Source organism: Cucurbita pepo, chromosome 17 (assembly GCF_057944985.1).
Source record: "Cucurbita pepo subsp. pepo isolate OVF chromosome 17, ASM5794498v1, whole genome shotgun sequence".
In the NCBI taxonomy this organism is placed as follows: domain Eukaryota; kingdom Viridiplantae; phylum Streptophyta; class Magnoliopsida; order Cucurbitales; family Cucurbitaceae; genus Cucurbita; species Cucurbita pepo.
Genome location: NC_141814.1, coordinates 2,701,456 through 2,717,978, shown reverse-complemented (window position 1 = coordinate 2,717,978; position 16,523 = coordinate 2,701,456). Strand labels below are relative to the sequence as shown.

At 36.2% G+C, this 16,523-nt stretch overlaps 2 protein-coding genes and 32 non-coding genes across 35 annotated transcripts; all 34 read right to left on the bottom strand.

The window, feature by feature from the left end:
• Positions 1–19: 19 nt before the first annotated feature.
• On the bottom strand, positions 20–2,160 carry LOC111778569 (uncharacterized). Of its 2 annotated transcripts, none has more exons than XM_023658480.2 (4): positions 1,930–2,160; positions 1,444–1,570; positions 874–971; positions 20–797 (listed from the first exon to the last, which is right to left on the bottom strand). In XM_023658480.2, exons 2-4 carry the CDS (start codon positions 1,516–1,518, stop codon positions 536–538), a joined length of 435 nt encoding a protein of 144 aa, XP_023514248.2. In that variant the 5' UTR covers positions 1,519–1,570; positions 1,930–2,160; the 3' UTR covers positions 20–535. The 2 variants fall into 2 exon arrangements, with proteins under 2 accessions (XP_023514248.2, XP_086975468.1); XM_087119342.1 differs by having other exon boundaries at positions 1,444–1,551; positions 1,930–2,159.
• A 1,441-nt stretch (positions 2,161–3,601) lies between these two features.
• Positions 3,602–6,006, bottom strand: LOC111778566 (rop guanine nucleotide exchange factor 3). Its single transcript, XM_023658473.2, has 7 exons — positions 5,478–6,006; positions 5,295–5,411; positions 5,057–5,211; positions 4,882–4,956; positions 4,496–4,798; positions 4,044–4,388; positions 3,602–3,867 (listed from the first exon to the last, which is right to left on the bottom strand). Exons 1-7 carry the CDS (start codon positions 5,764–5,766, stop codon positions 3,760–3,762), a joined length of 1,392 nt encoding a protein of 463 aa, XP_023514241.2. The 5' UTR covers positions 5,767–6,006; the 3' UTR covers positions 3,602–3,759.
• Positions 6,007–9,250: 3,244 nt separating this feature from the next.
• TRNAE-CUC (transfer RNA glutamic acid (anticodon CUC)) lies at positions 9,251–9,323 on the bottom strand. The gene has a single exon. It is a non-coding gene; the product is annotated as a tRNA-Glu (tRNA).
• A 697-nt stretch (positions 9,324–10,020) lies between these two features.
• Positions 10,021–10,093, bottom strand: TRNAE-CUC (transfer RNA glutamic acid (anticodon CUC)). The gene has a single exon. It is a non-coding gene; the product is annotated as a tRNA-Glu (tRNA).
• Positions 10,094–10,219: 126 nt separating this feature from the next.
• Positions 10,220–10,292, bottom strand: TRNAE-CUC (transfer RNA glutamic acid (anticodon CUC)). The gene has a single exon. It is a non-coding gene; the product is annotated as a tRNA-Glu (tRNA).
• Positions 10,293–10,425: 133 nt separating this feature from the next.
• TRNAE-CUC (transfer RNA glutamic acid (anticodon CUC)) lies at positions 10,426–10,498 on the bottom strand. Its single transcript has one exon. It is a non-coding gene; the product is annotated as a tRNA-Glu (tRNA).
• Positions 10,499–10,630: 132 nt separating this feature from the next.
• On the bottom strand, positions 10,631–10,703 carry TRNAE-CUC (transfer RNA glutamic acid (anticodon CUC)). The gene has a single exon. It is a non-coding gene; the product is annotated as a tRNA-Glu (tRNA).
• Positions 10,704–10,835: 132 nt separating this feature from the next.
• Positions 10,836–10,908, bottom strand: TRNAE-CUC (transfer RNA glutamic acid (anticodon CUC)). The gene has a single exon. It is a non-coding gene; the product is annotated as a tRNA-Glu (tRNA).
• Positions 10,909–11,040: 132 nt separating this feature from the next.
• Positions 11,041–11,113, bottom strand: TRNAE-CUC (transfer RNA glutamic acid (anticodon CUC)). Its single transcript has one exon. It is a non-coding gene; the product is annotated as a tRNA-Glu (tRNA).
• A 126-nt stretch (positions 11,114–11,239) lies between these two features.
• On the bottom strand, positions 11,240–11,312 carry TRNAE-CUC (transfer RNA glutamic acid (anticodon CUC)). Its single transcript has one exon. It is a non-coding gene; the product is annotated as a tRNA-Glu (tRNA).
• A 133-nt stretch (positions 11,313–11,445) lies between these two features.
• TRNAE-CUC (transfer RNA glutamic acid (anticodon CUC)) lies at positions 11,446–11,518 on the bottom strand. The gene has a single exon. It is a non-coding gene; the product is annotated as a tRNA-Glu (tRNA).
• A 133-nt stretch (positions 11,519–11,651) lies between these two features.
• Positions 11,652–11,724, bottom strand: TRNAE-UUC (transfer RNA glutamic acid (anticodon UUC)). Its single transcript has one exon. It is a non-coding gene; the product is annotated as a tRNA-Glu (tRNA).
• Positions 11,725–11,854: 130 nt separating this feature from the next.
• Positions 11,855–11,927, bottom strand: TRNAE-CUC (transfer RNA glutamic acid (anticodon CUC)). Its single transcript has one exon. It is a non-coding gene; the product is annotated as a tRNA-Glu (tRNA).
• Positions 11,928–12,033: 106 nt separating this feature from the next.
• Positions 12,034–12,106, bottom strand: TRNAE-CUC (transfer RNA glutamic acid (anticodon CUC)). Its single transcript has one exon. It is a non-coding gene; the product is annotated as a tRNA-Glu (tRNA).
• A 123-nt stretch (positions 12,107–12,229) lies between these two features.
• On the bottom strand, positions 12,230–12,302 carry TRNAE-CUC (transfer RNA glutamic acid (anticodon CUC)). The gene has a single exon. It is a non-coding gene; the product is annotated as a tRNA-Glu (tRNA).
• Positions 12,303–12,435: 133 nt separating this feature from the next.
• On the bottom strand, positions 12,436–12,508 carry TRNAE-CUC (transfer RNA glutamic acid (anticodon CUC)). The gene has a single exon. It is a non-coding gene; the product is annotated as a tRNA-Glu (tRNA).
• Positions 12,509–12,634: 126 nt separating this feature from the next.
• Positions 12,635–12,707, bottom strand: TRNAE-CUC (transfer RNA glutamic acid (anticodon CUC)). Its single transcript has one exon. It is a non-coding gene; the product is annotated as a tRNA-Glu (tRNA).
• Positions 12,708–12,840: 133 nt separating this feature from the next.
• Positions 12,841–12,913, bottom strand: TRNAE-CUC (transfer RNA glutamic acid (anticodon CUC)). Its single transcript has one exon. It is a non-coding gene; the product is annotated as a tRNA-Glu (tRNA).
• A 133-nt stretch (positions 12,914–13,046) lies between these two features.
• TRNAE-CUC (transfer RNA glutamic acid (anticodon CUC)) lies at positions 13,047–13,119 on the bottom strand. Its single transcript has one exon. It is a non-coding gene; the product is annotated as a tRNA-Glu (tRNA).
• Positions 13,120–13,247: 128 nt separating this feature from the next.
• On the bottom strand, positions 13,248–13,320 carry TRNAE-CUC (transfer RNA glutamic acid (anticodon CUC)). The gene has a single exon. It is a non-coding gene; the product is annotated as a tRNA-Glu (tRNA).
• Positions 13,321–13,443: 123 nt separating this feature from the next.
• On the bottom strand, positions 13,444–13,516 carry TRNAE-CUC (transfer RNA glutamic acid (anticodon CUC)). The gene has a single exon. It is a non-coding gene; the product is annotated as a tRNA-Glu (tRNA).
• A 132-nt stretch (positions 13,517–13,648) lies between these two features.
• On the bottom strand, positions 13,649–13,721 carry TRNAE-CUC (transfer RNA glutamic acid (anticodon CUC)). Its single transcript has one exon. It is a non-coding gene; the product is annotated as a tRNA-Glu (tRNA).
• A 132-nt stretch (positions 13,722–13,853) lies between these two features.
• TRNAE-CUC (transfer RNA glutamic acid (anticodon CUC)) lies at positions 13,854–13,926 on the bottom strand. The gene has a single exon. It is a non-coding gene; the product is annotated as a tRNA-Glu (tRNA).
• Positions 13,927–14,049: 123 nt separating this feature from the next.
• On the bottom strand, positions 14,050–14,122 carry TRNAE-CUC (transfer RNA glutamic acid (anticodon CUC)). Its single transcript has one exon. It is a non-coding gene; the product is annotated as a tRNA-Glu (tRNA).
• Positions 14,123–14,254: 132 nt separating this feature from the next.
• Positions 14,255–14,327, bottom strand: TRNAE-CUC (transfer RNA glutamic acid (anticodon CUC)). The gene has a single exon. It is a non-coding gene; the product is annotated as a tRNA-Glu (tRNA).
• A 126-nt stretch (positions 14,328–14,453) lies between these two features.
• On the bottom strand, positions 14,454–14,526 carry TRNAE-CUC (transfer RNA glutamic acid (anticodon CUC)). Its single transcript has one exon. It is a non-coding gene; the product is annotated as a tRNA-Glu (tRNA).
• Positions 14,527–14,659: 133 nt separating this feature from the next.
• Positions 14,660–14,732, bottom strand: TRNAE-CUC (transfer RNA glutamic acid (anticodon CUC)). The gene has a single exon. It is a non-coding gene; the product is annotated as a tRNA-Glu (tRNA).
• A 132-nt stretch (positions 14,733–14,864) lies between these two features.
• On the bottom strand, positions 14,865–14,938 carry TRNAE-CUC (transfer RNA glutamic acid (anticodon CUC)). Its single transcript has one exon. It is a non-coding gene; the product is annotated as a tRNA-Glu (tRNA).
• Positions 14,939–15,066: 128 nt separating this feature from the next.
• TRNAE-CUC (transfer RNA glutamic acid (anticodon CUC)) lies at positions 15,067–15,139 on the bottom strand. Its single transcript has one exon. It is a non-coding gene; the product is annotated as a tRNA-Glu (tRNA).
• Positions 15,140–15,271: 132 nt separating this feature from the next.
• TRNAE-CUC (transfer RNA glutamic acid (anticodon CUC)) lies at positions 15,272–15,344 on the bottom strand. Its single transcript has one exon. It is a non-coding gene; the product is annotated as a tRNA-Glu (tRNA).
• A 127-nt stretch (positions 15,345–15,471) lies between these two features.
• Positions 15,472–15,544, bottom strand: TRNAE-CUC (transfer RNA glutamic acid (anticodon CUC)). The gene has a single exon. It is a non-coding gene; the product is annotated as a tRNA-Glu (tRNA).
• A 338-nt stretch (positions 15,545–15,882) lies between these two features.
• TRNAE-CUC (transfer RNA glutamic acid (anticodon CUC)) lies at positions 15,883–15,955 on the bottom strand. Its single transcript has one exon. It is a non-coding gene; the product is annotated as a tRNA-Glu (tRNA).
• Positions 15,956–16,087: 132 nt separating this feature from the next.
• Positions 16,088–16,160, bottom strand: TRNAE-CUC (transfer RNA glutamic acid (anticodon CUC)). The gene has a single exon. It is a non-coding gene; the product is annotated as a tRNA-Glu (tRNA).
• Positions 16,161–16,292: 132 nt separating this feature from the next.
• TRNAE-CUC (transfer RNA glutamic acid (anticodon CUC)) lies at positions 16,293–16,365 on the bottom strand. Its single transcript has one exon. It is a non-coding gene; the product is annotated as a tRNA-Glu (tRNA).
• Between the last annotated feature and the right edge of the window lie 158 nt (positions 16,366–16,523).

Here is a 16,523-nt window from a genome sequence, read left to right as displayed (position 1 = left end):
GATCAGTAAGTCTGTCACGTTTCGAGAAAAATCTTATTGTTCGAGATAAAAGCCTAGCACAAATCCTACTCAAAACGAGATTCCAACCCAAAAGAGATCTAGGATTATGCCCGAGTGGGAGGTATAGGTAAGAGGGAAACGAGCTAACTTCACACCCAACCAAGGCTTGCAGTTTAGCACCACCAACTAGATTATTGAAAAAATAATCCCAAACCAATCTAATTATTTCAAACAAACAAAAAAAAAAAAAAAAAAAAATGTTATCGTCCCTAGGAATACCTTGCAAAGTCATTCAAAATATGCCCTAACAAGTTCAATCATCCCAATATAAATATAACGATCCAAGCCCACCGCTAGCAGATATTGTCCTCTTTGGACTTTCTCTTTCGGACTTCTTCGTTCTTCTCTCTAACCGATGTAGGATCTCACAATAAATGAACAAACTACCTTCTAAATCAAATACCTTCTTGTCTAAGACCAAATAAGATGTTCACTGGTTTGATAATCAAGAATATTCCCTACCTACAAAAATAAACTACCTTCGTTTTTTCTTGGTCCAGAAAGGAGGCATAGTTACTCGAGTTGGTGCTCGCTTCTTATCGAACATGGCAGTTTTACTCTCTTCTTCATCATCATTGTCGTCGTCATTTTCATTGTTCGGTACAGGAGTATCCTCCAACATCTTTCTAGCAGCTTGCTTTTTCCCAGCGTCCAACTTGGCATATAATTTTCTATCAAGTGGGTCATTAGAAGGTCCATTTCTGAACTGGCTACTTATTTTGGCTCCAAGTCCAAGTCTAGAGAAACAGGTCCAGAGCTAGTTAGAAAACAGCCTAATGCCATAGTAAGAGATCCAGATAGTTGAGTACTGACCTAGGAGGTCGATTTTCGGGCTCTACCACGGTTGATTTATTATCATTTGCAGTTTCTTTCCATTCGCAATTTGTCATCTTACTCATCAACTCCGCTGCCTGCACGTAAGATGGATACTCCGTTTATCAAATATCAGGACAATTCTTTATGCACAACGTCGTGACGTAATATTAAACCATAGATTTCTCTAATCCACAAACATAGGTCTTCATAGGAAGGCCCAGAATTTCACTTTAACATAGACTTCAAATGTGAGACACTTATTTAATCACAAATCTTTACTCATGTTACAGCACAATCTTTTTGAGTTCAACATGTATACCGGAGAAATTCGAACATCGAACCTCTTAGATCAGAGCATATATCTTAACTAGTTGACATTTTAGTGAGCTCATGTTGCAACATAATAAGCTTAGAGTGTGCCAAATTTCTCTACAAGATTTGAAGTTTTGTCAACAGAAAACTGAGGAAAAGTTGAAAGCTATCCAATCAAACAACAATGAAGGAGAACGCAAATAAGAACAAATTCAGAACCATGATGAACTGAGTAAAGAAATTTTAATTTATTACCAATTTCGCTGCGTCATTCAACTTAACAATTTCGGGAGGCCTAGATTTCTGCGGCCTTTCCATGTTGCTACTCATTGACCTTGCTGCTGCAACTTCAAGACCGCTATACTGCAAATAATCAGGCAATCTACGATGAAATTGTAAGGATTTCTGCAGGAATTTTGAACTTAACAACCGTCACGGAATGAAACGCCCCTACGTTTTCTAATATCAATATCAAGAATCCAAAATACACACTTCAACCCTAAATAATCTCACTAGAATTTTCAGTGGGCTACTTAATCAACTCCACAATTATTAAGCAAAAAAATCGTACAATAATCAAACAATACAGCGCACGAGTACCCGAGTAAGAGACCAGTAACGAATTTTCGGGGCGCTAAAAATCCAAACGATCCGAAATAAGGGTTTTCAGAACTAATTGAGCAGAATTTAAACTCAATCGATGTAAGCGACCCTAATGGAGTTGATTAAACTAGATTTTACCGCTTGTAAGTCGCGCCGGGAGGAGAGGGTTGCTGCAAGGATGTTCGTGGGGGTCGGCCGCCTTCCAGGTGGGTCTATCGCCGTCGCTGGATATGGTTCGACAAGGGGAGTACGTGCTTGCCGGAGAAGAGTAGGTGCCGCCGGAGGGTGAGGGAGCGAGGGAGAAAGGACAGAAAGGCGCAATTTTATTGAATAATTTTTCTATTGCAGAGTTGAGACCTTTTTCAAACTCGATTCAATCGTTGGAATTATAATTTTTTTTTTGGATTTTTAAATCTATTTTTAAACATTTGTATTTTCATTATATATTTTTAAAAATTACATTTTAAATATTTCAAAATTTATTTTTAGTAATAAATAATAATAAAATAATAATTATAGGTTACATTGATGAGTTTTATGTAATTTGAAGATGATAAAAAGAAATAAATTCGTTATTTAATAATGCAAATAAATTTTAAAGTTATATCTTTAAATTGGAAAATTGGTTCATGCAAATAAATTCATCACTATGTACTTCGAAGATGATAAAAAAAAAATTTTTTTTTTTTTTTTGTTTATGTTTGTCGGTTGAGTGTTGCTTATGAATTGTGTCAGATGTTCTGGTCATGTTTGTTTAGGTTATTTTACTTGCTTTTATGTTAGATAGGCCTTTATTATTCTTGTTGTGTCAATACCGGATTTATGGTCAGTTATCAAAATCATGTCTAACCCTGTCACGCAAAAATGTAGGGAATGTAACTAGTTGTCAATTATTCCTAACCGAGTTATATGCTATTAAATTCATTGTTGTTACTTATTCGCTTTTAGCCTATAACATTGATTCCTTTAAATTTGCTTTCAACCTAGATCCTCGCTTACGTTTTTTATAACATTTCTCTCAAACGTGAGTCGAGGCTCGAGTATACGTCAATATTGTCCTCGAAGTTCCAAATTAAATTTTATATTTTTATGTCCATGAATTTTATTTGAAAAGTAAAAATAAATACAATTTTTTTTTTTTTGGTGATATATTAAATACAATATTAATAGCCATATGTCAATGTCTTTTGAGGGTATACCTGTAATTAATTTCATTGAAGCTCATAAATTTCATATTTATTATATATAAATGTGTAATAAATCCTCAATAATATGGCCACCAAATTTAGAGGTTTTTTTTTTTTTTAAATGGTATTTTTTAAATTTTTTTAGTGGATTAATGTAACACGAATTGTTTTAGAATTGTTGTTTAGGGTTTAGGGTTTAGAATAAGTTCGAGGATTTGGAAGAACATATTAAAACATAAATTTTTATTATAAAATATTAATAATTTTGTCGTGACATAATTTATAATACAGGTAAAAACAAGAAGACTTATATATCGGGTTTTATACATAATTAGTTTTTAAATTTGACTATATGTCTAAATAATCATGGTACTTTCTTTTAGAGGGTTCAAATGACTTGGGTCTAGTTGGGTTCGGTTATAAACTATATCTGGATTGCTCGAGTCACACACTGAACTAACTCAAAATTTCAGGTTAGTCTAAAAGATTTTTTTAACTCAATTTATATACACCTCTACTTTTTTTTAGATAGAGAAGTGTTCTTTACTCGAGAAGAAGATAATTTAGGTAAGTGACTATGCATTTTCAATCGAACCGATTAAAAAAAAAGGTACAATTTCCCGTGCAACTTTAACCTAAAAGGTAAATACATTCTACAAATAGGAGAACCCTTTGTCCCAACCAACAACATAGTTTTTATACCAATTGTGACCATACAATATAAACAAGCAACTAAACATTTCCTTTTCTTGGTAAAAGAGGAGGGTCCCTACTCTTGGTTTCATAGGGACCTATCAGCAAAAAGAACATCTTCAATCCATGCCACAACGTTGAATGCCAGTCCTTCCAACACCCTCGAGTAACTCTCCAACACTGCTTGTCCCACGTCCTACAACATCAAATCTTATAAGTATCGGGATTCTAAAATGGGTTTAATAGATCTTTAAGCTTTTAATTTAGTGCATATTCGATCCATAAACGTTCAATTTTGTATCTAATATGCATTTTTAAAAGTTCGAAAATCGAGCATAACGTAAGTGGACAAGACATATACTCTTAACTTACCCTGTTGTATTGAATCTTGCTAGTGTCTAAGGTTGTTTGAGAAAGTTCGGGGAACCGTTGTTTCAAGGACAAAAGCAAGCTCTCAGCTCTTTCAGCTAAGATAGTGTTCTTGTCACCTTTATCACCTTCAGCCATTAGATCTTTTACCAATTCCCACGATGATTTTGAGTGGCATAGACATGCTTTCCTTCTCCATGTATACATTGAAGCCTCGATCCGGTCTGCAAGTTCGAGCGCATCGTGTTCAGATCCTATGTTCAAGCAATCGAGCAAATGATCGGGCGAGAATTTATCAGCACTATACATATAACGGTACATCGTATCGCCTATACTCGTCTTTCCACTCTGAAAAAATGAAAAATTGATTATTTCGTGAAAACCAATCAAAAAACGGATTTACATTGATCGAGAGTAAAGATTGCTATCTTCCTATGATCGGTTAGAGGACTAACCTTTGGAAGAGTGTCGATGTATGACTCGGGAATATCCATTTCAGCAAGAATAGTACTATTAATAGCCATAGCAGCTTTATGGATTTGATTTGCAAATTCACGGTTATTTCTTAGTTGTTTTCGTGCTTTCTCTGATAGACCACATGAAGGAATGCAAGGAACTGGCAACCACCATTTCTCTTCTTTCTGCAACGAAAGTCGGCGAAACGAAGCCGATTTTGAATGGTTCGAGTTCGAGTTCGATGATATGCTTCCTTCTTCAGCATACCAAAACTCCGTGTCGTGAAAACTGTCCAAAATGTCCTGCCAAAACCCAAACAAGATTGATAAATCACTCTCAAAATGTTTAACCAAAGTTTTATTACAAAGTTCTTATAGTGTTTTACCAAGAGCATCATGTCAAGCTTTTCCAATGCTGGAAGGTTTAGGTATATATCTGATCTTTGTCGGCTGTTCAAAACCTGAAAAAACCCCATCATTAGAACCGACATCCTAGCCGACAGACAATTTTGTTCTAAAAACAGAACCAATTTTGTTCTGAAAAAGACAGAGAAATGTCACCTCCATTGTTGTTCCATCGTCCAAGGTTTGAGATTCAGTGAAGAACTCAAGAATGTAATCACAAACAGATAACAGACAAGCCATTTCTCTCTTCCACATCGCCTTCTTCTCCGCCGGCAACGGCTCCAGTTTCAGATTCTGTCCGAACACCGTCGCTGATCAGACCAAAAAACAGAGCCAAAAGTTAAGACCCAGAATCAAAAAAAGTTAAAACAGTTCGGAAAAAGAAAAATCTGACCATAGAGATTAGTAATGGCGTTTGAGATTGTAACCGCCGTGCAAACCCCTTTCCCACTTCCGGACATGTCTTCTCCGAGCAAAAGCTTCGCAAATCTCTCCTTCATCATCTCTGTTTCTGCAACAACGTTAAAAAACTTGTGAATTTGTAAGAAGGAGGAGAAAATTCACAAAACCCACTCACCGGAATCCATGGCGTCTTGATCGTCGGGTTTATCTCCGGCGGTGAGTTTATATTTTCTGGCGGGAATCGATGGAGAGGGCTCAGTACAGAAACTGGTATCGTCGGTGGTGGGGTCGGAGAAGGCAGAGGCGTCGGAGCTGGTTCTGCAGTAAGAGAAAGAGTAGGCGAGGCTGGGCGGAGATTGGCCGGAAGTTTCAGAAACGGTGGATGGGTCATTTAGATCCATGGAAGAGGAGGAAGGGCAGAAACCCAGATGAAATTTTTGGTCGGAGATGGAGAATTTCTCCATTGGAAGCTTTGATTTGGTTAATAAATTTGAATTCTGAAGAAGAAGAAGAAGAAGAAGAGAGTTAAAAGGATTTTTGAATTGGTATTCCCTCCTTGTGGGTTGCTTTCTTTTCCCTTTTTCTTTCTCTGAAATTTCTTTTTGTTTCTTTTGGAAAAAGAGAGGGAAGCAGCTCTGCAACTTTAGGACCAGAGAAAACAGGGGAATTCCGCCATGGAAATGGAGTTTATACACAATTTCAAGCTTTCAAATCCACAGGGATATTCTAAATATATTATGTCTATCTAAATTTTTATTTATTTATTCAATTTTCGGTATAATATTTCAAATTTCAAAATAATTTTTATTTGGTTCTTAGGTTAATTTTTATATTAATTAATTATTGTCACTAATTTATTTTTATTATTATTAATTTTACATTATAATATTTAATTTAGTTAATTTAGAGTATTAAAGGATAAAATTGAAATTAAACTCCAAAATTAGATAAAAATGTAAAAATTTTAAATATATGGATTAAATAAAATATATATTCATAATTTATGATGGAGCAATTTTTTCATTAATTAATTTGTATTAAATTAAAAAAAATCATTTAAAGATTGAAGATAAGATAGCAATAAAATTATTAATGATTTTTTACTTATCTTATTAATCAATTATATAGTTCATTTTTATAATTGAAAATAATTAAAAATTCTTTTCTAACCATTAATTTTTAAAATTTTAAATATGCACCAAACAATAATAAAACCAACCACATTAAATTAAAATATTCTCGAATTTTAGTCTAAATTTTCAAAAATATTTTAATTAAAATATCCTATTTTATTTTCCAAAAATTTAGACACAATAATTTGCTCTTCTTTCAATTTTCTTTTTTTTTTTAAATAATTTTTTCATATATATATATATATATATATATATATATATATATATATATATATATATATGAAAAAAAATGAAGAAAAAAAGAATAATATTTAAATAGATAATGTAAAAGAAGTTGCATGGTCGTGAGGAATACGTGCCGTCCACCTTCGTAAGAGTTCTGAAAATATATATTAATATTTTATATTATATACACACACGATGGGATTTGACTTTTATTTAAAAAGTTTAATATTTTAAATTTATATTAAATTAAAAAAATAAATTATTACACATTTTAGTCGTGATATTTAATTAATTTTTGTTATTTTAGTTTAATAGGTATCAAATTTTAAATATTTTTAAAACATAATAATTTAACTTATGCTTAATTAAATTTAATAAAAATATATGATAAAATCAAATTTTAGTTTTTTTTATTTTAATTTTGTTGTTATTTTATTTCCCATAACTTAATTAGTTATAAAAATTATTCAATATATATATATATATATATATATATATATATATATATATATATATCTAATGATAAATTTCAATAAATTTTGATATAGTTTCATTTTTTAAAAAATTATTGGATTCGTTTTAAAAAAAATTACACTTTTTAATACTAAATAAATAAATAATATTATTATAACTAATGTCATATCGACTTTGTTTGAGATAGAAGTCTCGTGAAGTCTTTAAGTAATAGTAAAATTTAGATTATTTGAAGTTAGATTGTGAGTTACATTAAGCCACGGGACTTAATCCACGTGGTCGGGTCAAATCAATATGTTGACCATTGGATTGGCCTATTAAATTTGCCCCAAATTTTCTTCCAACCTTACCATACAAACCGTGTGCCTTTAGTTTTCATTTTTTTAAAATTCATTTTGGTCCCAATTTTGAGGCAATTTATTTAATTTTGGTCCATGAATTCTAGTATATTTAATATTCAATATTATATTTCTATTTCCAAAAAATAAATTATTTCATATCACCCAACTAACTCATTTACTATTATTATCCATGATTAATACCAAATATTGATTATCAACTTAACTATATCTAAAATTTAAATTCATATTTTAAAATATGTTATTGATAAAAGTAAAAATATTGATTGATTGTTATTATATATATATTTTTTTTTATAAGTTATATTTATAACAAACGATCAAACGTTATTATATATATATATATATATATATATATTTTTGTAAGGTATATTGATAATCATGATTTTTTTTAAAAATAATAAATAAAAATTCAAACGTTATTTTGTTTTTATTTTTTCTAAGGTAGATTTAATAAAAATTCAAACATTAATTTGTTTTTATTTTTATAAGTTAGATTTCTAAGGCACTGCCGATAACTCACCGAGACTCGGGTGAGAGCTAAGTATCCTAACCATCTACACTACAACGAACTTGTCCACCAATTGGTTGTTAAGATATTATTTTATTTATTTACAAGTTACTGTCGAGGACTCACGGTTCTTTTTAAGAAAAAAAATAACAAATGAAAAACTCAAATTCCGTTGCCGGGACTTGAACCCCGGTCTGTCAACTCAAGTGAGAGCAGAGAATCCTAGCCAACTAGAGTACAAACTCCGTTGCCGGGACTTGAACACAGGTCTATCATGATTGTTATTATATATATATTTTTTTTTATAAGTTATATTTATAACAAACGATCAAACGTTATTATATATATATATATATATATATATATATATATATATATATATATATATATATATATATATATTTTTGTAAGGTATATTGATAATCATGATTTTTTTTAAAAATAATAAATAAAAATTCAAACGTTATTTTGTTTTTATTTTTTCTAAGGTAGATTTAATAAAAATTCAAACATTAATTTGTTTTTATTTTTATAAGTTAGATTTCTAAGGCACTGCCGATAACTCACCGAGACTCGGGTGAGAGCTAAGTATCCTAACCATCTACACTACAACGAACTTGTCCACCAATTGGTTGTTAAGATATTATTTTATTTATTTACAAGTTACTGTCGAGGACTCACGGTTCTTTTTAAGAAAAAAAATAACAAATGAAAAACTCAAATTCCGTTGCCGGGACTTGAACCCCGGTCTGTCAACTCAAGTGAGAGCAGAGAATCCTAGCCAACTAGAGTACAAACTCCGTTGCCGGGACTTGAACACAGGTCTATCAAATTCCGTTGCTTGGAATTGAACCCGGGTCTCTCAGGTGTGAGCAGAGAATCCTAGCCAAGGGACTTGAACCTGGGTCTCTCGAGTGAGAGCCGAGTATCCTAACCAACTAGACTACAACAGAACTGCCCATTAATCGGTTGTTATGATTTTATTTTTTTTTATTTTTCTAAGGTAGATTTGCCGAGAACTCACGGTTCTTTATCGAAAAAAAAAAGAATAAACATTGTCAGGACTTGAACCCGGGTCAATCAGGTGAAACCCGAGTATCCTAACAAACTACACTACAACAAAATTGCCCATCAATTGATAGTTATGATTTTATTTTTATTTTATTTTTATAAGGTAGATTTACAAGGCACTACCGAGAACTCACGGTTCTTTATCGAAAAAAAAATTAATAAACGAAAATTGAAATTCCGTTGCCGGGACATGAACCCGGGTCTCTCGGGTGAGAGCCGAGTATCCTAACCAACTAGACTACAATGGAATTGCCAATCGATCGGTCGTTATGATTTTATTTTTTTTATTTTTCCAAGGTAGATTTACAAGGCACTGCTGAGACATCGCGGTTCTTTATCGAAAAAAAAATAATAAACGAAAATTGAAATTTCGTTGAAGAGACTTGAACGCAGGTCTCTCGGGTGAGATCCGAGTATCCTAACCAACTAGACTACAACGGAATTGCCCATTGATCGGTCGTTATGAATTTATTTTTTTTATTTTTCCAAGGGGGTTCCTTTTCAAAAGAAAAATAATAATAATGATAAACGAAAATTCAAATTCCGTTGCCGGAACAAGAACCCAGGTCTCTTGGGTGAGAGCCGAGTATCCTAACCAACTAGACTACAACAGAATTGGCCATCGATTGGTCGTTATGATTTTATTTTTTTTTATTTTTCCAAGGTAGATTTACAAGGCACTGTCGAGACCTCGCGCGGTTCCTTTTCAAAAGAAAAATAATAATAGTGATAAACGAAAATTCAAATTCCGTTGCCGGAACATGAACCCAGGTCTTTCGGGTGAGAGCCGAGTATCCTAACCAACTAGACTACAACGGAATTGCCCATCGATCGGTCGTTATGATTTTATTTTTTTTATTTTTCCAAGGTAGATTTACAAGGCACTGCCGAGACCTCGCGCGGTTCCTTTTCAAAAGAAAAATAATGATAAACGAAAAATTCAAATTTCGTTGCCGGGACTTGAACCCGGGCCTCTCGGGTGAGAGCCAAGTTTCCTAACCAACTAGACTACAACGGAACTGCCCATCGATCTGTCGTTATGATTTTATTTTTTTTATTTTTCCAAGGTAGATTTACAAGGCACTGCCGAGACCTCGCGCGGTTCCTTTTCAAAAGAAAAATAATGATAAACGAAAAATTCAAATTTCGTTGCCGGGACTTGAACCCGGGCCTCTCGGGTGAGAGCCAAGTATCCTAACCAACTAGACTACAACGGAACTGCCCATCGATCGGTCGTTATGATTTTATTTTTTTTATTTTTCCAAGGTAGATTTACAAGGCACTACCGAGACCTCGCGCGGTTCCCTTTCAAAAGAAAAATAATGATAATGATAAAGCGAAAAATTCAAATTCCGTTGCCGGGACTTGAACCCGGGTCTCTCAGGTGAGAGCCGAGTATCCTAACCAACTAGACTACAACGGAACAACCCATCGATCGGTCGTTATGATTTGATTTTTTTTATTTTTCCAAGGTAGATTTACAAGGCACTGCCGAGACCTCGCGCGGTTCCTTTTCAAAAGAAAAATAATGATAATGATAAACGAAAAATTCAAATTCCGTTGCCGGGACTTGAACCCGGGTCTCTCGGGTGAGAGCCGAGTATCCTAACCAACTAGACTACAACGGAACTGCCCATCGATCGGTCGTTATGATTTTATTTTTTTTATTTTTCCAAGGTAGATTTACAAGGCACTGCCGAGACCTCACGCGGTTCCTTTTCAAAAGAAAAATAATGATAATGATAAACGAAAAATTCAAATTCCGTTGCCGGGACTTGAACCCGGGTCTCTCGGGTGAGAGCCGAGTATCCTAACCAACTAGACTACAACGGAACTGCCCATCGATCGGTCGTTATGATTTTATTTTTTTTATTTTTCCAAGGTAGATTTACAAGGCACCGCCGAGACCTCGCGCGGTTCCTTTTCAAAAGAAAAATAATGATAATGATAAACGAAAAATTCAAATTCCGTTGCCGGGACTTGAACCCGGGTCTCTCGGGTGAGAGCCAAGTATCCTAACAAACTAGACTACAACGGAATTGCCCATCGATCGGTCGTTATGATTTTATTTTTTTTATTTTTCCAAGGTAGATTTACAAGGCACTGCCGAGACCTCGCGCGGTTCCTTTTCAAAAGAAAAATAATGATAAACGAAAAATTCAAATTCCGTTGCCGGGACTTGAACCCGGGTCTCTCGGGTGAGAGCCAAGTATCCTAACCAACTAGACTACAACGGAACTGCCCATCGATCGGTCGTTATGATTTTATTTTTTTTATTTTTCCAAGGTAGATTTACAAGGCACTACCGAGACCTCGCGCGGTTCCTTTTCAAAAGAAAAATAATGATAATGATAAAGCGAAAAATTCAAATTCCGTTGCCGGGACTTGAACCCAGGTCTCTCGGGTGAGAGCCGAGTATCCTAACCAACTAGACTACAACGGAACAACCCATCGATCGGTCGTTATGATTTGATTTTTTTTTATTTTTCCAAGGTAGATTTACAAGGCACTGCCGAGACCTCGCGCGGTTCCTTTTCAAAAGAAAAATAATGATAATGATAAACGAAAAATTCAAATTCCGTTGCCGGGACTTGAACCCGGGTCTCTCGGGTGAAAGCCGAGTATCCTAACCAACTAGACTACAAAGGAACTGCCCATCGATCGGTCGTTATGATTTTATTTTTTTTATTTTTCCAAGGTAGATTTACAAGGCACTGCCGAGACCTCGCGGTTCCTTTTCAAAAGAAAAATAATGATAATGATAAACGAAAAATTGAAATTCCGTTGCCGGGACTTGAACCCGGGTCTCTCGGGTGAGAGCCGAGTATCCTAACCAATTAGACTACAACGGAATTGCCCGTCGATTGGTTCCAAGGTAGATTTACAAGGCACTGTCGAGACCTCGCGCGGTTCCTTTTCAAAAGAAAAATAATGATAATGATAAACGAAAAATTGAAATTCCGTTGTCGGGACTTGAACCCGGGTCTCTCGGGTGAGAGCCGAGTATCCTAACCAACTAGACTACAACGGAACTGCCCATTGATCGGTCGTTATGATTTTATTTTTCCAAGGTAGATTTACAAGGCACTGCCGAGACCTCGCGCGGTTCCTTTTCAAAAGAAAAATAATGATAATTATAAACGAAAAATTGAAATTCCGTTGCCGGGACTTGAACCCGGGTCTCTCAAGTGAGAGCCGAGTATCCTAACCAACTAGACTACAACGGAACTGCCCATCGATCGGTCGTTATGATTTTATTTTTTTTATTTTTCCAAGGTAGATTTACAAGGCACGGCCGAGACCTCGCGCGGTTCCTTTTCAAAAGAAAAATAATGATAATGATAAAGCGAAAAATTCAAATTCCGTTGCCGAGACTTGAACCCGGGTCTCTCGGGTGAGAGCCGAGTATCCTAACCAACTAGACTACAACGGAACTGCCCATCGATCGGTCGTTATGATTTTATTTTTTTTATTTTTCCAAGGTAGATTTACAAGGCACTGGCGAGACCTCGCGCGGTTCGTTTTCAAAAGAAAAATAATGATAAACGAAAAATTCAAATTCCGTTGTCGGGACTTTAACCCGGGTCTCTCGAGTGAGAGCCGAGTATCCTAACCAACTAGACTACAACGGAACTGCCCATCGATTGGTCGTTATGATTTTATTTTTTTTATTTTTCCAAGGTAGATTTACAAGGCACTGCCGAGACCTCGCGCGGTTCCTTTTCAAAAGAAAAATAATGATAATGATAAAGCGAAAAATTCAAATTTCGTTGCCGGGGCTTGAACCCGGGTCTCTCGGGTGAGAGCCGAGTATCCTAACCAACTAGACTACAACGGAACTGCCCATCGATCGGTCGTTATGATTTTATTTTTTTTATTTTTCCAAGGTAGATTTACAAGCCACTGCCGAGACCTCGCGCGGTTCCTTTCCAAAAGAAAAATAATGATAATGATAAAGCGAAAAATTCAAATTTCGTTGCCAGGACTTGAACCCGGGTCTCTCGAGTGAGAGCCGAGTATCCTAACCAACTAGACTACAACGGAACTGCCCATCGATTGGTCGTTATGATTTTATTTTTTTTTTATTTTTCCAAGGTAGATTTACAAGCCACTGCCGAGACCTCGCGCGGTTCCTTTTCAAAAGAAAAATAATGATAAACGAAAAATTCAAATTCCGTTGCCGGGACTTGAACCCGGGTCTGTCGGGTGAGAGCCGAGTATCCTAACCAACTAGACTACAACGGAACTGCCCATCGATCGGTCGTTATGATTTTATTTTTCCAAGGTAGATTTACAAGGTACTGCCGAGACCTCGCGCGGTTCCTTTTCAAAAGAAAAATAATGATAATTATAAAAGAAAAATTGAAATTCCGTTGCCGGGACTTGAACCCGGGTCTCTCGAGTGAGAGCCGAGTATCCTAACCAACTAGACTACAACGGAACTGCCCATCGATCGGTCGTTATGATTTTTTTTTTTTTTTTTTCCAAGGTAGATTTACAAGGCACTGCCGAGACCTCGCGCGGTTCCTTTTCAAAAGAAAAATAATGATAATGATAAAGCGAAATATTCAAATTCCGTTGCCGAGACTTGAACCCGGGTCTCTCGGGTGAGAGCCGAGTATCCTAACCAACTAGACTACAACGGAACTGCCCATCGATCGGTCGTTATGATTTTATTTTTTTTATTTTTCCAAGGTAGATTTACAAGGCGCTGCCGAGACCTCGCGCAGTTCCTTTTCAAAAGAAAATTAATGATAATGATAAACGAAAAATTGAAATTCCGTTGCCGGGACTTGAACCCGGGTCTCTCGGGTGAGAGCCGAGTATCCTAACCAACTAGACTACAACGGAACTGCCCATCGATCGGTCGTTATGATTTTATTTTTCCAAGGTAGATTTACAAGGTACTGCCGAGACCTCGCGCGGTTCCTTTTCAAAAGAAAAATAATGATAATTATAAAAGAAAAATTGAAATTCCGTTGCCGGGACTTGAACCCGGGTCTCTCGAGTGAGAGCCGAGTATCCTAACCAACTAGACTACAACGGAACTGCCCATCGATCGGTCGTTATGATTTTTTTTTTTTTTTTTTCCAAGGTAGATTTACAAGGCACTGCCGAGACCTCGCGCGGTTCCTTTTCAAAAGAAAAATAATGATAATGATAAAGCGAAATATTCAAATTCCGTTGCCGAGACTTGAACCCGGGTCTCTCGGGTGAGAGCCGAGTATCCTAACCAACTAGACTACAACGGAATTGCCCATCGATCGGTCGTTATGATTTTATTTTTTTTATTTTTCCAAGGTAGATTTACAAGGCACTGCCGAGACCTCGCGCGGTTCCTTTTCAAAAGAAAAATAATGATAAACGAAAAATTCAAATTCCGTTGCCGGGACTTGAACCCGGGTCTCTCGGGTGAGAGCCGAGTATCCTAACCAACTAGACTACAACGGAACTGCCCATCGATTGGTCGTTATGATTTTATTTTTTTTATTTTTCCAAGGTAGATTTAAAAGGCACTGCCGAGACCTCGCGCGGTTCCTTTTCAAAAGAAAAATAATGATAATGATAAAGCGAAAAATTCAAATTCCGTTGCCGGAACTTGAACCCGGGTCTCTCGGGTGAGAGCCGAGTACCCTAACCAACTAGACTACAACGGAACTGCCCATCGATCGGTCGTTATGATTTTATTTTTTTTATTTTTCCAAGGTAGATTTACAAGCCACTGCCGAGACCTCGCGCGGTTCCTTTCCAAAAGAAAAATAATGATAACGATAAAGCGAAAAATTCAAATCTCGTTGCCAGGACTTGAACCCGGGTCTCTCGGGTGAGAGCCGAGTATCCTAACCAACTAGACTACAACGGAACTGCCCATCGATTTGTCGTTATGATTTTATTTTTTTTTTATTTTTCCAAGGTAGATTTACAAGGCACCGCCGAGACCTCGCGCGGTTCCTTTTCAAAAGAAAAATAATGATAAACGAAAAATTCAAATTCCGTTGCCGGGACTTGAACCCGGGTCTGTCGGGTGAGAGCCGAGTATCCTAACCAACTAGACTATAACAGAACTGCCCATCAATCGGTCGTTATGATTTTATTTTTTTTATTTTTCCAAGATAGATTTACAACGCGCTGCCGAGACCTCGCGCGGTTCCTTTTCAAAAGAAAATTAATGATAATGATAAACGAAAAATTGAAATTCCGTTGCCGGGTCTTGAACCCGGGTCTCTCGGGTGAGAGCCGAGTATCCTAACCAACTAGACTACAACGGAACTGCCCATCGATTGGTCGTTATGATTTTATTTTTTTTTATTTTTCCAAGGTAGATTTACAAGGCACCGCCGAGACCTCGCGCGGTTCCTTTTCAAAAGAAAAATAATGATAAACGAAAAATTCAAATTCCGTTGCCGGGACTTGAACCCGGGTCTATCGGGTGAGAGCCGAGTATCCTAACCAACTAGACTATAACAGAACTGCCCATCGATCGGTCGTTATGATTTTATTTTTTTTATTTTTCCAAGGTAGATTTACAAGGCACCGCCGAGACCTCGCGCGGTTCCTTTCCAAAAGAAAAATAATGATAATGATAAAGCGAAAAATTCAAATCTCGTTGCCAGGACTTGAACCCGGGTCTATCGGGTGAGAGCCGAGTATCCTAACCAACTAGACTATAACAGAACTGCCCATCGATCGGTCGTTATGATTTTATTTTTTTTATTTTTCCAAGATAGATTTACAAGGCGCTGCCGAGACCTCGCGCGGTTCCTTTTCAAAAGAAAATTAATGATAATGATAAACGAAAAATTGAAATTCCGTTGCCGGGTCTTGAACCCGGGTCTCTCGGGTGAGAGCCGAGTATCCTAACCAACTAGACTACAACGGAACTGCCCATCGATCGGTCGTTATGATTTTATTTTTTTTATTTTTCCAAGGTAGATTTACAAGGCGCTGCCGAGACCTCGCGCGGTTCATTTTCAAAAGAAAATTAATGATAATGATAAACGAAAAATTGAAATTCCATTGCCGGGACTTGAACCCGAGTCTCTCGAGTGAGAGCCGAGTATCCTAACCAACTAGACTACAACAGAACTGCCCATCGATCGGTCGTTATGATTTTATTTTTTTTATTTTTCCAAGGTAGATTTACAAGGCACTGCCGAGACCTCACGCGGTTCCTTTTCAAAAGAAAAATAATGATAATGACAAACAAAAAATTCAAATTCCGTTGCCGGGACTTGAACCCGGGTCTCTCGGGTGAGAGCCGAGTATCCTAACCAATTAGACTACAACGGAATTGCCCGATGATCGGTTCCAAGGTAGATTTACAAGGCACTATCGAGACTTCGCGCGGTTCCTTTTCAAAAGAAAAATAATGATAATGATAAACGAAAAATTAAATTTCGTTGCCGGGACTTGAACTTGGGTCTCTCGGGTGAGAGCTGAGTATCCTA